Source organism: Rissa tridactyla, chromosome 15, assembly GCF_028500815.1.
Source record: "Rissa tridactyla isolate bRisTri1 chromosome 15, bRisTri1.patW.cur.20221130, whole genome shotgun sequence".
In the NCBI taxonomy this organism is placed as follows: domain Eukaryota; kingdom Metazoa; phylum Chordata; class Aves; order Charadriiformes; family Laridae; genus Rissa; species Rissa tridactyla.
Genome location: NC_071480.1, coordinates 14,567,919 through 14,584,506, shown reverse-complemented (window position 1 = coordinate 14,584,506; position 16,588 = coordinate 14,567,919). Strand labels below are relative to the sequence as shown.

Sequence of the window (16,588 nt, the reverse complement as noted above, 5' to 3'; positions counted from 1 at the left end):
GATGGAAAATTTAGTTTTGAGGCCCCTTAACTAGAAAGGGAGGTCACTGGCCTTTAGAATATAAATCTAGGGTTAGCAATGACACAAATAATCCTTTTATTAGACAAGCAGATAGTCAAGGCTCTCCAGCTTCTTACAAACTGAGAGGCAGATAAACTGGCAGTGTAAGTGTCTGGAGAGAGTATTAGTGCTTCTCTGATAGAAATTCATTAATTTTGTGCAACGGTCACGGGTGTTCAGTTAAAGATGTAAACAAATAGAATAGCGAGAATGGCAAAAATTTGTATGTGTTTTAGTGTTCTGTACAGATAAGTTGTGCCCTCTGTACATTTTTAAATGACTTCTTGTCATGGTTTAACCCCAGCCGTTCACTCACTCCCCCCAGCTGGGGTGGGGGAGAGAATCAGAAGAGTAAAAGAGGGGAAAACACTTCTACTTCTAAATTACCACTTTCCAGAGTCACAGTAGACCTATTTAGTGAGACAATGATATAGTTTTATTATAGAGGACAGAAGCGTGGCCTGTGCTTGTTGTTCTGTTTATATACTATAATAATATAATACTTATAAATGCTAGTTTTCTATGCCATTTATTATTCGGTAACATTTTTGTGATGCAGCTTCACAATGCTGTGGCTGAGATGGAGAAGGAGAAGTTCAATATTCGGAAGAAGCACACGGAAGATATGCAGGAACTGCTTGAGGACACCAATGCGCGTCTTGGCAAAATGGAGGAAGATTATTTGGAACAGATAAAGTCTACTGTAAGTTTTTTGTAAATACGTCATGAGAGCAAGCGTCTTGTGCGGTATTCAAATGTCATGCATTTGTGCAAAAGCGTACATAAATACTGTTGAACTGAGACATGTTTTTGATAGTGCAATGCCGTTGTTCTGTCTTGGGAGAGAAGAGTGTCCTGGCAGCCAGTCCAACCAAGGGGTTTTCCCCCTGGATAAAATTCACTGAAGTTCAGCCCTTCAATATATATTTGTGGCGAAGGACTGTTTCTAGGATTCCTCGCTGGTTTTGATTCAAGTTAGCAGAACTTTTGCCTCTATAGGTTTGTACACTGTAGAAAGGGATTTATGTAGTACCTCTATTTTCACAGATGCACACGACTTCTTACCCACATCCTCTTCAAATGATCAAATGCTTCTGTTAGATTAAAGATCAAATAAAAGGATTTTTAAAGTAATAATTGTATCATTCCAATTTATTGTATTTCTTACCTAGAATAATTAGAAACACGTAAGCTTGTATAATCTGGATTTTGAGCCTGCTATATAAATGATGTAAAGAGCAAAACATTAACAAGTATCCTCAAGAAAGCATCCTGTACTTTTTATCAGGATGAGGTATAAAGAAAATTGAATGACTAAAAAGACAATGTCAAGCAAAATTTATTCCTTTATTAATGAATGTTGAATTTAAAAATTAGCATTCAGATCATGTCATAGGTAACAGTAAATACAGAGAAAAATGGACACAGTCTGTCAGCAAGATTGAATTTAAGAACCATCAAAAGTAGACAGATCTTGCTGAGCAGCTTCTGATTTAATAATTAAACAAGGTAGAGTTCAAGGCAGGGCTTAAGATGAAAGACTAGACTGTCACTGGAAATTAGTTGTCTTTTTTTCTCTTTCTTTTTCTTTCTCTCTCCTGATTTTTGTTATTTTTTGTTGGTATTTCAGAGTTTTCTTGTTCAGCGTTTCACGTTGTCAAGAATGGCGTTGCTGTTAGCAAGTGAAGCTGGCTGAACAATTTAACTAATACCATAGAACAAGTATTAACCTCCCTGAGGGGTGGGGGGCCAGAGAGGAATTATGATATTTTGTGATATGTTAGGTACGACTCTTTTTTTTTTTTTTTTTCCCTCTTTCTTTTTTGTTGTTCTTTAATAACAAACAAACAAGCCAAACCAAAAAACCCAACCCAAACAACCCCCCCCCCCAGAGAAGACCCCATAGTGTGCAGCTAGCTTTGCACTGATGGAGAAGTTTGCTGTGCCGCGTTCATGAAATATCTCAAGGCAATTGGCGAAGTCGGGGTGAGCATTCTGGCTGTGTGCGGTTCTCGCATTGCTCCAGGCCCACGTAAGAATTCTGCGACGGTTGGGGCACTGACTTGAGATGCCTGAAGTTGGAATTTTATTTTACTGTAACAGAGGGTGAAAATACTGTTCCATTTCTCTCATCTTTGGACCTTCGTTAATACAAAAATAACTATGATACGTATATCCTGGAAGGACAGCTGTGTCTTATTTTTTGACTCCAGGCTCCTGAGGAATTCTTCTCTCATTTCTGTGCAAATTAACATAAATATAAGGAAGAATGGGAAATAGTAGAGTAGTCGTGTGCTACCTGCCTGGTCTCATTCTGCTCGCTTTTAAAATTGTTTCCATTAGGAGATGAAGTTCTGGGAAAAAGACACAACTTTTGATAGATGCTTGTTATTTGTTGAAAGGAAATCGCTGTAATTAAGCGATATGGAGATATGGAGAAGTGGATTAGGGAAAGGTGTAGCAGCAGAGACCTGGGGAGTGCACTCTCAGGCCTGATATGGGTTTGCTGTTCTCCCTGCGTATAACACTTTCCTTCTCTGTGTGCCTCCGTTTTCCAGTAAGAAGATGGAGACGACATACTTGCTGTTCAAGATGATTGATGAATTATTTAGTTAATAGTTGATAATTGATTTGAAACGCACCTAGATAGCATTCAGACTGTTAGTGTAGCATTTCTATTATAACCTTGTTCTTAGATCCTCCAGATCTGTAGCAGATATTACTCTATCTCATTGTTTACATCCTCGGATGTGGTTTTGCCAAAGTGTGCTCATAAAAGGCAGTTGTTTAAAATCTGTAATTCTTTAGCAACCTAAGTGCATTGCTCTTTGGTTTAGTTTAGAAATTTGATATATATATATATTTATGTCTGTAAACATATGATGGTCTTAAAAGTACTCAGAAGAATATTTTGGCATGAAAGAGCTACAGATTTCACTGGATGCTCTATAGTTTAACATGTTTTATAGCTGACTTTTATAGCTGCTCCTCACCATAATGATCAGTAAAATGTTTTTATGTATATGTAGGTTTTTTTCTTCAAATACTCTTTCCCACATGCAGGTTGTATGCATTGCTAGTGATAAGATGATACTTTTTGGTTAATGGAAGGTCTAAAAATGCTTTATGTGTATTATCATCCATTACAGTTTTCCATAGAAATATCTGTTGTCTCTCTCATTTTAAAACATTTGTAGTTTAGAAATCAATTGCACATATTGTTTTGCTTAGGGGAGAAGACATGTTACTTTGGGGGGGGAAGTAGACATCCATATTTTGAAGATTTACTTATTTCTTTTTTTTATATGCAACATAGAATTTACTGTCATGATTGATGACAGCTTTGCTATTGTAACTCTTGTGCCGCTGGACCACCAAAGAATCTTGTTGCTCTAGGCTACTGCATAACAACAGGGGTATACCCTAATTTATTCTGGTGTTTTCTCAACAATGACCCATTCTTTTAGAACCAGACGGTCAAAAAACTGGAGGCTCGTGTCCAGCAGTTGACTGTTGAGGCTGAAAATAGTAATTTACAGCGTCAAAAATTATCTCAAGAAAAGACTGATGCAGAACAACGTTACCAGGCGGTGTGCACTGAACTTCAGGAAGTGAAAGCAAGGTAATTAAATAGCGATTGCTGTTTCTAACATTGAAGAATATGGACTTTCTAAAAGCAAACATTATTCGTTCTATTTCAAGAACTCAGTGAATGGTAATCGGCATTAGAAAATTGTCACAAAAATGTATTAATTGATGTAAAACTCATTTTGGAATTGACCCAAACGCCCCTCCTAAGGAGTATGTTATCTTTCCATTATTTATAAGCATTTCATTCTGTTACAATGAGCACATGGTACCGGCAGACTCGCATACTCTGCAGAATTGATACTGAGCGGGTAAGATGCCAAAACATGAAAGCAATTTCCATATTCTGTTTGCTTACTACTTGTAGGCACGGCTTACTTCAGAAAGACAAGGACCGTATTATACAGGAATACGAGGAGAACATCCAGCAACTACAAAGTAAATTTGATGTTGATGTAAATTTTATAAAACAGGAACATGCTCTCTCTGCAGCAAAGGTATGCTTCCACATATAATAAACATTAAAATGTTGTTTATTCTTTAAGTGGTCTCCTCAATATAAATATAATGCTTAGGAATGAATCCAAGGAACTGTTCAGTTCCCTAAGTTATTCATGTGCGGAAGTTTTAAAAAAAATTGTGACTTTATTTTTAATTTCCAAATTTGACTGAGAAGTCATCTGAAGTTGGCTGATAATTCTGGTGTGTACGTGTACATACAGGTGGTATTCCATAGCTGATTCAGGTAAGGCACAATTAATATGCTGATTTTGTTTGTGCTTTTTTAAAAATTCCAGATACCAGAGGACCTCAGCACACTTAAAGACTTAATGTTTTTGTAAGACCTCCTCAATGAGGGAAAATATTTTTTTTCCAGAAATAAACTGTCTTGCAGGACTCTTAATGTGGAACATTATGTTAAAAATTTATGCGTTTTAAGAAATAATTTTTAAATTCTGCAAGCTTACATTCCACCCAAAATGTAGTCATTCTGGGTTGTGTCTGTAAAAGCATCTATCAGGTTGATATCTACCAATTGCATAGGTAGATATATAGTATACATTTAATATAATTTTCAAGGTAAATAATTGTAGAAAAGGCTCATGTTTTAAATACCATCTACTAAGCCTTAGAGCTATAGGACAAATGGGGTCTTTTGCATTTATTTTCTGGAGTTCTAGGAACTCTGATGATACTTCACTCAATTTACAAGGTATTTTTCTTTCTTTCAATTGTTAGTACCAAGTTTTTTTTTATGAGCAGTTATTTTTCTGTGGTTTTGTTTACATTTCTAAGTTCACCAGATGGACAGAAGTGATGTATCTGAAGGTGTTGGTTTTTTTTTTTCCTTAAGTTAGTAATTTTCTCCAAATTCCAGGCACCTTTGGGAAATAAATTTAAAAACACAAAAGACGTATCTGTAGAGTTAATGAGGAATAAAGCACAAAAATTCCTTTTTCTGTTAAATCCCTACAGGCAGCTGATGCGATTGAAGAATTGCAGCATAGTGTGTCTCTATTAAAACAACAGTTAGAAGATTTAGAACGTCAAAGACAGCAAGAGCTGAGGGTGAGCCCTGTGTTTCTTACTCAAGAACGACCAGCCCTTTTTGCGTTTTCCAGTGATTTGAACGTTTAGAGCCGTACTAAAATGCACTTATATATAACATGCATCCTTGTATGTATTTTTTTCATAGAAATTTATCAAGTGTCGCCTTATGCTTAAAGGTTAATTTAAAAAGTATGACTAAAAGAAATCACTTTATGGCTAAAAGCAGAGTTCACAGGAACTTTTTGACAGCTTATTGTAATTCACATGTTAAAACAGTACAATTGTGCATCTATGGATTATAGAGAAGGACGTCAAAGAATTACAAATATAATTTGTTTCCTAAACTGTAAACATTTTATAAGTCAGTTTCAAAATTGGTTTTATTTTTGTTCCTATTTAACAGTTCAGTTCAATATTCTGTCATCCCATAGATATTTAAATTTAATCCTCCCGTCTCAGGAGGGTGAGTTCCACATCCGTGTCATGTACCAATCCTGTTTGTGTTTTGGCACCTCCTTTTCCTCCTCTGTCTTTCATTTCACAGTTGCTGTAGTACAGAATGGCATTTTAATAGCTCAGGAGAACGAGTTGCTGTTTCTCTTTAGAAAACATGACTTTTGAGATAGGTTTTTTTTATGGGTGGATATTTTTGCTGTTGGTTGAATGTTTTTTGTATGTCAAAAAAATTTTTAATGATGATATAAAGTGGATTTTTAATTTTTAGGGACCGTTCTATAAAATAGTAAATGTATGTGTGTTTAATGACTGCTTTAAATGAAAGAAAAATGCATTTGTTTATTTAGAATACACATCTCTTCCTTTGCAGGATCAAGAATACAAGCTTCAACAGGACAAACTTCACCTGGAGCGTGTATATGAAAAACAGGTAATGTTTTCAGGACAATATAACATCTTATGCACATTTCCAATTTTGTGATGGGCAGAAGCTAACGGTTTAAATCCTGAAATCCCCAAATAAGTAAATTTTGGAATTCAAGCATTTGTCATGGATTGGAAAAATAATTGGCCAACTTCAAGGAAGATTTTAAGTACAGCTATTAAAGTACAGAGGTATCGCCTCTCATTCTGGGTACCTGTTGCCGAATGATGGAGGCGGGGAGAGCGTTACCAAAGAGTGCCACTGTAAGCCTGTCCTGTTTGTATGCGCTGCTTTTGTTGGCATCTGATGTTAACTGCTGTGAGAGAAAAGATAATGAACTGCATCGAACTTAGCCTGACCTGTTGTCAGTGTTCGTATGTTCTTCCATACTTCTTTTTCCCCAATATATCTTTATTCCATACTTCTCCATGATTTGAGTGTGTTCTCTAGGTATTGTCAACATACGTTGTTTTTACCTCAGAAGCTTAAATTAAAAAATGTAATTTTCATCAAAACCACTTCATCTTAAAGCACTTTGCAAATACTGTCTACTCTTTTAGACTTCAAACATCAATAGGTTTCCAATTAAACTTCCATTTTAGTGACATTATATGTTCAACTCACGCAGTGTTTAGTAAGAGGGTGCATTCGATGCCTATTTAATTGAAAGAATGTGTTATTCAAACATGTCATTTCCAAATGTTCCAAATTTATAACATAAAATAATGAATTGTGATCATAGCTACTTGTCACTTGGTAAAAGCATTTGCAACGTGAATTGTAGTGAGTTTTTGGTTTGAGTTAGTGCCTTTTGCTGCCTTGAAGTCAAATACTTTTTCATTCCAATATATGTTTTGGTCTAATCCTAGCCTACGTTTGTCTTTTTAGACAAGTCATGGTTTTTATGAATGTTGGCCTCAAGAAAAGCTTAGGGTTGGAATAATATTGCAGGTCAAAATAAAAATATATTGGCATAATTTGCATATCTTCTAGCTATTGAAGTGTAGTGGACATTGCTTTATTGCAATACATCGCTTCCTCTGCAGATAACTACAGACTAAATGTTGCTGGTAGTGTTTGCAGGCACCAAGCCCAAATGCCTTCAAAAGGCTCACATCCACACTGTTAAACTTTACGATTCTGGGCAGTGAGGTGGATGCACCCGTATTACATTTCCGCAGCGGTGCCTGGGCTGTGTGAATCTTGAATGAAGTTTGAGGATCGTTTGGGAGAGCGCTCCTTAGCGTGGGCTGAGAGCGTGTCAGCAGTCCCTCCACACCAGTAAGCGCAGACACTGAAGTTGTTAACTCTATCAGTGAACAAGAAAGTAGACCCTTTTTTTTAAGAGGTAACTTTACATCAGTTTGCCTTTCATAAATTTTGGTGTTACTGTGTTTTTGAAATCAAATCTTTGAGAAGGGAGGAGAAAAATACAGGTAAACAGTCTATGGATATAAATCCGTAAAATAGTATGGATTGGCTCATAAAATACTAAACCAAGCCTGCCTTCAAGTAAAGGAATCATGAAGTCTCTGGTGCAATCTGTTCACTTAAGAACCCACCCATTATCTAATAATCTTTATTAGTCTACAGTGGCTATTGCCTGCTAGGATATTTAAACATCAAACAAATAATAGGTAGTAACCCGAAATGTCACTGTTTGACTAAATGCACTTATCTGCTGAATCAGGAACCAGTTAGGCTAAATGGTTTTACAAGCAAAGGAAACACCTTGTTTTATAAATAATCTGCTGCTTGTTTTCCAAACATTCAGCTAAACATAAGAACAGTGACAGGTTATTCCTGAGAGCCATTCTTGAGCCAGCTGCTAAATATATATAACTTTACCAGGTTTGACAATACCTTCTTTACTCTCTGAGAGACAACCCATCAGTTTGGAGACTCTTTCAAACCAAGTATTTGGACTTCCATGTAGCGAACACCTATGTGGAACCGCTTACAGTAGAGAATCTCTAGATTTGTTTTTTCATTGGACTGTACTCTTGTGCTTCAGACTATACACTTATTAAAATACATTTTTCTTTATTGTAGTGACTTAATAGCATGTAACATTGCAAATGATTGTAGGTGACTAAAGGATTTCCCGTGTTCCCCATCCAGCAAGGAAAAGCATGGTTAGTAGGTCACATTGACGCATAGTTACTTGAGCAAACAAAAGCAAAACGAGCTCTTGTACTTAATCTGCTTTTGGCAAACAATATTATGAAAGCCCATGGTTTGGACCATGCCTGGGAGGTTGCCAAATTCTGAAGCTGATTTCCTCTCTTGATCCAGAAGTACCAGAGAGAAGAATTTTTCATAAAAATGTCTATTCCTGGTTAGTGAATTTAGGAAGTGGGAGTGTCCTGGTTTCAGCGGGGGTAGCGTTACTGTTCTTCCTAGTAGCTGCTGTGTTTTGGGTTTAGTATGAGAAGAATGTTGATAGCACATATCGTTTAGTTGTTGCTAAGTCATGGTTATAGTGAGTCAAGGACTTTTGCAGCTTCCCATAGAGGCTGAGAGGGAGCAGGGACAGGATGAGCTGGCCAAGGGCATATTCCGTACCACAGACACCATGCGCAGCGAACAAACGGGGGTTGGCCGGAGGGCTGGGATCTGCGGTCGCTGCTCAGGATGACAGTGGGGTGGTGAGAGCAACTTGTGTTGCATCACTTCACTTTGTGTATTCTTTTACCATTATTATTATTTTTGTCTTCCATTACTCTTTTATTAAACTACCTTTTTCTCAACCCACGTGTTGTTTTTTTTTTTTTCCCACCCTCCTTTTCTCCCTCTTCTCCCTGCCTTTCTGGGGCACAGGGGAGGAGTGAGTGAGTGGCTGCGTGGTCTGAGTCGCTGGCTGGGGTTAAACCGCGATGGGGAGTCAGGTTTCGGTCAATGTTTTTTGCGAATATATTACTTTACAGGGACAGAAGCAATTTCTCAGATTGCTAGGATATGTTCCTTGTGAGGTCTTGAAAGCTGGCATTTTCATTCTGCACTGGTTAAATACTAATAGGAATTAAAATAGTATTTCAAATTTAAATTGTAACTGAAATGCACTGGGAAAAATACAAGTATTTAGAGGTGAATTAGAGGGCTTCAGTTTTTTGTAACTCTGAATATCTTTAGGGTATGGTATCTACGTAAGAGGTGTGTTTATCTCAGTTCCGTATGCACGTGGATCTTGTCCGTGTGGGTAGGTATTGGCTGGTGTAATGGCAGTTGCATGGAGAAGCTAACGTTGACCTAGGGAAGAGGTGATGGGGAAGAGACAGGGAGATGATGGCAGCAGCTCTTCTCTCTTCTGCGAGGGTGCAGAGGCTTTGGGTCACGCTAGGATTGATTTCTTGCCACATCCATAGGACTGCCAGGTGACTTACTCTTCTGGATTCCCTCGGAATTATAAGCAGCACTTGGTCACAGTTTACTATGGAATAATAATCATTAGCTGTCATTTTAGGGGTGTCTGCGTGCTTTTTGTGGGTTTGTTAGTTGTACACTTATACAAGAGTGCCATACCCTTGCATTTCCAAATGGCATTTTTAATGTCTGGATGCAAAACAGAAAAAACAAAGTTTTACATAATGATTCAACCACTCTGGTTTGATTTCAGTGGGTCAGGACTTCATTAGAAGCAAACCACTTTTCCTCAAAGTCTTACTTTTCTTAGGAGTAATCTACCCGCAGCTGGGTAATGTTTGCGTATGTATTATTCTAAAGTAAGGTTATTTACTGTCATTATGTTTGGTATTTTTATTGTAAGAATTGATAAAAAGTAGTTCACTTTGATTGTGTGTTCACAAATTGGTAAGTAGGAACTCTGCACCGTAGAGAATACGTGTCATTATTTTAGGCAGATTTCTATATGCTTTCCTGTATTTATCCAAAGAAAATCTAGTTTCTTTTTATGTAATTGGTGATATTTCTTTATTCTCGCTTTGAGAAGAAAAATAGCTCTATTTGCTCTATTCTCACACTTCACCTCTCTTAATCCTTATTCTTGCATTTGATGTAATTTTAGAAATATATAGATGGTTGTCTACGTCAGTGCAAAAGGAATACGCAAAATAAATAGTATTTATAATTTAAAATACCTTTTTTTAATCAGACTTTGTTTTAGCTAAAATTATGGTATTCTTTTCCTTCAAATGGTAGATTCATGGCATCCGGAATGATCTTGATAAAGAAAGAGAGGATGCTCTAAAGAAAATTCGCAAAATGGAAGAGACTTTGAAGTAAGTGAATATGGAATAATTGCTGAGCCATCCCCGATGTTTTAGTCCAATTTATTAAATAAACTTATGCTTTGTCTCATCTAACTGCCTTCCTATAATTTGTCTGAGTTATCTTCCGGTTGTAAAGCTGCATCCGCAGGGTTCTAGTCAGACATAAAAATTGAAAAAGTAGAGCAAGAACCAAGCTGCCCAAATTTGTTGACTTTCAAGTGGCAGGAGTAAAACCGAACTGAAGTGACTGATGCCAGCGGGTTGTGCCCTGCCAAATAAATGAAACCGGCTTCAATGTAGGGTAGATCCGTAGTAGGCAAATAATCCAAACTGAAGACTAGTTGCTTTGGACCATTTTAGAGGAAAAGATAAATTCGAAAGGTGTATTTATTTAAATTATATTTTAACTTGATTTACTGTTGTGATTTTTTTAAAATTTTATTTTAATACCCACAAATTGCAACTTTAATGTGGCTTTTTTCTCTTTCATACCACACTTCTTTTGTGTGAATACTTCTTTTTCACATGTAGCTAAGGCTCGGAGAAATGGTCTGCAGCAAACGGAAGACACTTTTCATTAACTAACTTGGAACAGCTTTTTTGCTGACCTTGTACATTAAAAACCTAATCGGGATGCAATAAGTTTGATGTTTTCTGAGTGGGGGAGTGGTTTACATGGAGCAGATGCACATATGACAAGACTGCATCTTGTTATGCTGCTTCCATTTTTTGTTATGTAAAATGTTATTTCCATATGTTTATGCAGTTTAAATTCAAAGTTATGGAAATAATTTCTAGGGAAAGCAGATTATTTGGAAACAAACCAGAAGTTATTTGCTAAAACTATTCAGTTAAATATTACAATGTCTCTTATCTGGGCTGATAGAGGCATTGTGTAGATACTTCTATTCAATAAAAGTCAGAGGGCTGAAGTCGGTATTCCTTTATTTCTGTAATCTCTTAGTTATTTGGCATCAATAGAGACTATCTTAAATCAATGCAGGCATTAATAAAAACTCTAGCTTTTAATCTTTAAATTCTTTACACTGACTATTATTTATAATTTTAGGGAGTTTGAATGTTTATCAACTAAACTTAATCTTTTAACGTCCGATTCATTGATAATGTAGTTGCAGTCGTTATCTTCCCTGTCTTTCAAATAATATGTTGCTTTGCACTTACTTACGTTAATAAAATAAGTCTGACTTGTTCCAGTCCACTGGCTGCTCAGAATTTATTCCCCGTGTGGGTGCTCACGGTGCAGAGCAGACGTGGTGGTGCTCCCTCAGGCAGGCATTCGTAAAGCGGGTTGGTGTGCTGCGGATTTTGAACTTGCTTTTTGGTTACCAGCACTGTGCTGAGAAGCTCTGTAGGTGGCTGAGGAGGTCCTCCTTTATTTCAGGTATGCCCTAGCTGTAATTAAGCTCAGGTCTGATGTTTGGGTTGGAGTAAGGATTTGAAAGACAAGAGTTTCAGGAGCCCAGGTGACTGCTGGATACTTCAGGGCCCACAGTAGAAGATGGTGTTGGCAGAGGCCAGTCCGTGCCTTTGGCCAAGGCAGCAGGTGGCTCAGCCTCTGGGACCCAAGAGCCCTGGAGACTGCACGAAAGGGTAAAAGTGTGTCTGGGCTATTTCCCCTGCAGCAAGTGATTAATCCCTCTTCCTGGCTTTCACAGTGCCTTGCATCTTGCATCCGTACCTTTCCGATGAGGGATGTGCTGGTGCACGTGGTGTTAAGAGCAGGCTCGCGTGCCCAGAATAGAGGCACTGCTAATCCCGCGAGGCTGACTTTGTGGAAAGCAAGCCATTAATTTAGTACCAATGTTTCTGGACAATAGTAAGATTTTACATATATGTGTTTATATACGATATGTACATCAGTCATACATGATAAGCAATAATATTTTTGTGTCAGACTTGGATGGCTTCCTTATGGCTTTTTATTGTTCCATTGCTGCAAAAATTAGTTCTTTCAACAGTCTCCTGCTATTAGCATGAATCCACACAATGTTTTATGTGAAAATGCCTTATTTTGCTGTATTTCTTTGACTCTTTGTGGAATCGAATTAAGTAATTACAAGCTAAGCCAGACACAGTAAACCTTTAGAAAACAACCTCATCGTCCTTGGCCTGGGTGAAAAGGTAGTTCACCATCTTCCGTAGAAACCATGCCTTGTGGAATTGCAGCTCAGAACCCAGTAGGTGCATCCGTGATTTCTCATAAACTACTTTGATCTGAATGCACTTTGATTCTGAAATGGCCACGGGATTACATGGCGAGCAGCTAGTCAGCTGCAAACGCGTAGAAGGGGAGGTGGCAGGCATTTTAGGGGGCTTTATTGGTACTATTATTTTTCCAGTGCTGTGACAGCAAACACTGCCATTGCAGTTTCAAACATATCCACAGAGTTGCATAATGAAAGTGATTTGAGATGTTGTGTGGAATAGTGAAATCCACATTTCTAAAAGCATCTTTCACTTCAAATAAATAGTGTTGCCAGAGTTTTAATACTGAATTGCAGTATACGTAGTTTATTTAGGGTGTTTGTTTTTTCTTCTGAAGTTTATGGTAGAAATATCCGTCAAAAACAAATCTTTTGCAAAAGAATTGCTCTAATACTCATGACTGTTGGTGGTGACTTGTAGATATAGATTTTATATTTAGTTTAGCAATGCATGTCATAGGCATTGCCTAATAGCAAAAGTGACTACAGGAAGTCCTCCAAGGATTTTTCTAGAATGTCATTTAAACTGCATTTATGTCATAACAGAGAATTCTTTAAAAGCTTCTGTGTAATTACTTGGGGGGAAAGGTTGTTTCTCTAATCCCTTTAGTTTGTTTGCATAAAATGTGTCATGAGAGTGGGTTACAAATAGGCTAAATCTCTGTGGTTCTTATCTCTTTCATTTTAAGTAGAGAAATAGGAAACAAAGAGGTATAGTTATATTACAATTTGTCACGCTATAGACTGAGTTAAATACAACAGAAAAAAATTACGAAAAAAGTCAGTATCCATTTGTTGCTGAAGAAATCAGATGGAAGAGAAAGAAAAGGACTCACTGACTTTATATAACACTGTTATCCAGAGTAGCCCTCAACATGATCTGGGAAATTTGGACACTTACTAATTTTTTTTTTTTGCCTCTGCTAATATTTGTAGTCTTTCATAATTTTAATTTACTAGGCTGTAGGGAAATATTTCCCATTTTATTGAAGAACTGAAATGTAGAAGCTTAGAGACTTGTGGCAATTTAGGAAACTGGAAACAGGCGTGGCCTTGATGTGGTTTAAAACTGAGGCTTGGCCATGTATGTTACAGGTTCTTTGCCTGTTTTAACTCTTATTTCCATGTCAGTGATCGTCTCTGAAGCAGCTTTACTTATCTGCTCTGCACTTGAGTACTGCTCCCACAGGGACGTAGCGGGTGGAGGATTTATGCCCTTTTCTAAAGACCTAACAAATCTTCCACAATAAATTATTGTGTTTTTTAAAAAAAAAAAAAGGAAAAAAGAAAAAAAGTGTTTTCATTATGATAGAAGTGATCAGGTTAGACTGTAGTGTTTATCACTTACTGATAATTTTATCAAGTTTAAAATGTTTAAGTATTTAAGCTCTGTTCATTCAGTTTAGGCCCGCTTTGCACAGTCTCTTGCTATGAAGTAGCAGCTTTGAGTAAATACCTATCTTAGTTCCTAAACAAAAGTTGCATCTAACTTGTTTTCATAAGAAGATGCCAACATTTTGAGCTGTTAATGCTTTATTCTGTTTGATGGGTCAATCACAAATATGAAATTCTGTTTCTTTTCAACAGACAGTGTGCTAAATAGTGACTTCTGTTAATATTAGACCCCAAAACAAAGACAAACAACTCAACCCCTCTGACTATAGAACTGTTTCAAGACATACGGAAGGTTTAATTTTCTTAAAAAGAATACCTTTCCTTTTCTACTGTTTCCTTTGGTTCCGAAATAGCATTGTAAACTACAGACAGCAGTCTTCCCAGTCATTCTGAACATTTCAGAAATAATTAGAGTAGTAATTTCATGAAACGCCAGTGACAGTGCATGTTCAATAAGGGCTTTGGAGATACATATTGCATTCACAATTCAAATATTCAGAATTTAATGTTGGAATGGGAGTTGTAGCAATGATCCGAAAGGCATCCCCTGGAAGAAGCACCGTCCCGTGCCAGGCGCTGTTTGCAGTCAGCAGAAGTGCAGATACGTTAAGGCTGGCCTCATTTATTTGCTAATAAACAGAGAAACTTAGACCAGTGTTGCTTAAGATGAGAGGTAAAAAAATCTCTTTTATGATGCAAAGAAAGGGCAGACCAGCCATGTGCATTATTAGCACTTACATACTCCATGCGTGTACGAGGTGTAACTGCCAGCTTGACCTATGTCGAGGAGGATATTGGGTGTACAGGCAGAAACATTTGTTTTGCAGCATTTAGTTTGAAGTCTATTTATATGTTATTAGTAATAATATAAAAAAACCCTAGAGATGAAACAGTAAAGAAGGTAGGATTTCATTGTATAAGTAAATAGTTACAGTTACAGTTTTTTGAAGTGTGAATACAGCATATATTTAGGCCACCTCAGTTTTAATGTGGTTTGGATTTTGCCACTTGCATTCCGGAGTCCATAACAGCTTTATGACTGCATAGACATATAAAGTTTGTCCGTCTTGAGGTGGAATTTTTGGACTAACTTATAAACATACATGTGTTTGTCATCTGTCACCTGCCTGGAAGTGCAGGCCACCTTGCTGCTGATTTCTCAGGCTAATGGTTGCGATGGTTCTCACTTCATGAAAATAATTATGGGATCTGATTTAATGCTTTTTGGGTTGTGGGTCTCATACGCAAATTAATATTTCGTTCTTCTACTGAAATATTGCTTTCCTGAGATCTTATACTTCTATTCTGTAGGATTGAAGGAAACAATATTTTAAAATTCATGTTCGGAGAAATGAACTGTTACCTCTGCAGGTGCAGACGTTGGAATTGAACATTGACGTGTCAGGGAATGCCTGCACACAATCTACAGTTAAATGCTTCGTAATATTCTTCCTCTCAATCTTTGCCTTTTTTTTTTTTTTTAAACCTGCCTATGGAGCCAAATCTCAGCACTGTGCAAGTGGTGATGATACAGAGCAAATGTTTAGCAGCTGGTTTATTGAAAGTCACTTAATAAAATTGTTTGTTTACATAAGAAACTAGCAACACCTCTTTTCTGCATTGCAACACCTCTTCTCTACCCCTCCTCTGAACTTTTGCAGAGCTCTTCTGGGGAAGAAAGAGGGGCTACCCTTTCCAGAAACCAGCGAAGCCCCTCCTATCTATTAGCAGATTTGGATTTTTACAACAGTTTCTGAAGCACGTGTACAGTTTTCACAGTATTTTGTGATTTGGTTTAGACCAAAATCTTTCAAAGTCTCTTCAACCAAAGGCACGGCGTGAAGGTGGTGCAGGTAGATTTTCAATAAATACAGAAATAAAAGTAATTTACCTTTCTTTTCCTATTGTATACTTGTATCCCTGCACATATTTTCTCTGGGAATCATTGACATGAAAATCAAGGAAAAGACGTTGGTTGCTTTGTGGGGATGGTGCTGCGGAGTGTCCTCGCTGTAGCTGTAGCAAGACTTGTGTCGCTGCTTTTCATGATCCGCAGTGTGACAGCTGCGTCAGTCCTTTGGGCCTCAGCGCACTCATGCTGGGATCTCCTGTTTCTAGGAACTTGTTCAGTGTGGTTCAGTGATACTAATATACATATTTGAAATTTCAGTTCTTCTGTAGAGTTATTACTACTACAAGGTTTTGTCTCACAGAAAGTGTCTGATAAAAATGCATTTGCACTTGTATTTGCTAAAACAAGTTGGAAAAATGCTGTTTTGGGAAGGAAATAACTTTTTTTTGTACCAGTTACTCTTCTTGAAATCTTAGTCATTTCTTTATTCAAAGGGCTTCTAGTCGTCATCTCCTAGTGTGGTTTGCCAGTCATTTGGTTATTTCTTTCTGAATCATTTGTTCGCTGCCTGATGTTGTCACGAGGTGTATGGAGCAATGGAGCTGGAGCTCTCCTTGCGCTTGTCCTGAGGTTTTAATGCTACTTGTAAAGCCTTAGGAGAGTGGCTTTTATATCGCACTTACTCAGAAGCAGAAGCTAGTGTCAGTACGTTGTGCAAGAAGAAATCTCGTTGTAGTTGTTGTGTGACTTCAGCCTGAATTCCTGCCCAAAGGCCAAAGGGGTGCCTGGATTGCAGCTACGCGGAGCT

The 16,588-nt window shown here is 37.5% G+C and overlaps 1 protein-coding gene across 7 annotated transcripts in view; it reads left to right on the top strand.

Annotated features, from left to right (window-relative positions):
* Positions 1-16,588, top strand: part of CEP112 (centrosomal protein 112) — a 171,584-nt gene that overhangs the window by 39,901 nt on the left and 115,095 nt on the right. For all 7 annotated transcript variants that reach the window (XM_054221303.1, XM_054221301.1, XM_054221308.1 and 4 more), the window contains 6 exons: positions 620-763; positions 3,528-3,682; positions 4,016-4,145; positions 5,125-5,217; positions 6,026-6,085; positions 10,238-10,317. In XM_054221303.1, the coding sequence (XP_054077278.1) occupies positions 620-763; positions 3,528-3,682; positions 4,016-4,145; positions 5,125-5,217; positions 6,026-6,085; positions 10,238-10,317 (662 nt within the window). The remainder of the gene's footprint in view (positions 1-619; positions 764-3,527; positions 3,683-4,015; positions 4,146-5,124; positions 5,218-6,025; positions 6,086-10,237; positions 10,318-16,588) is intronic.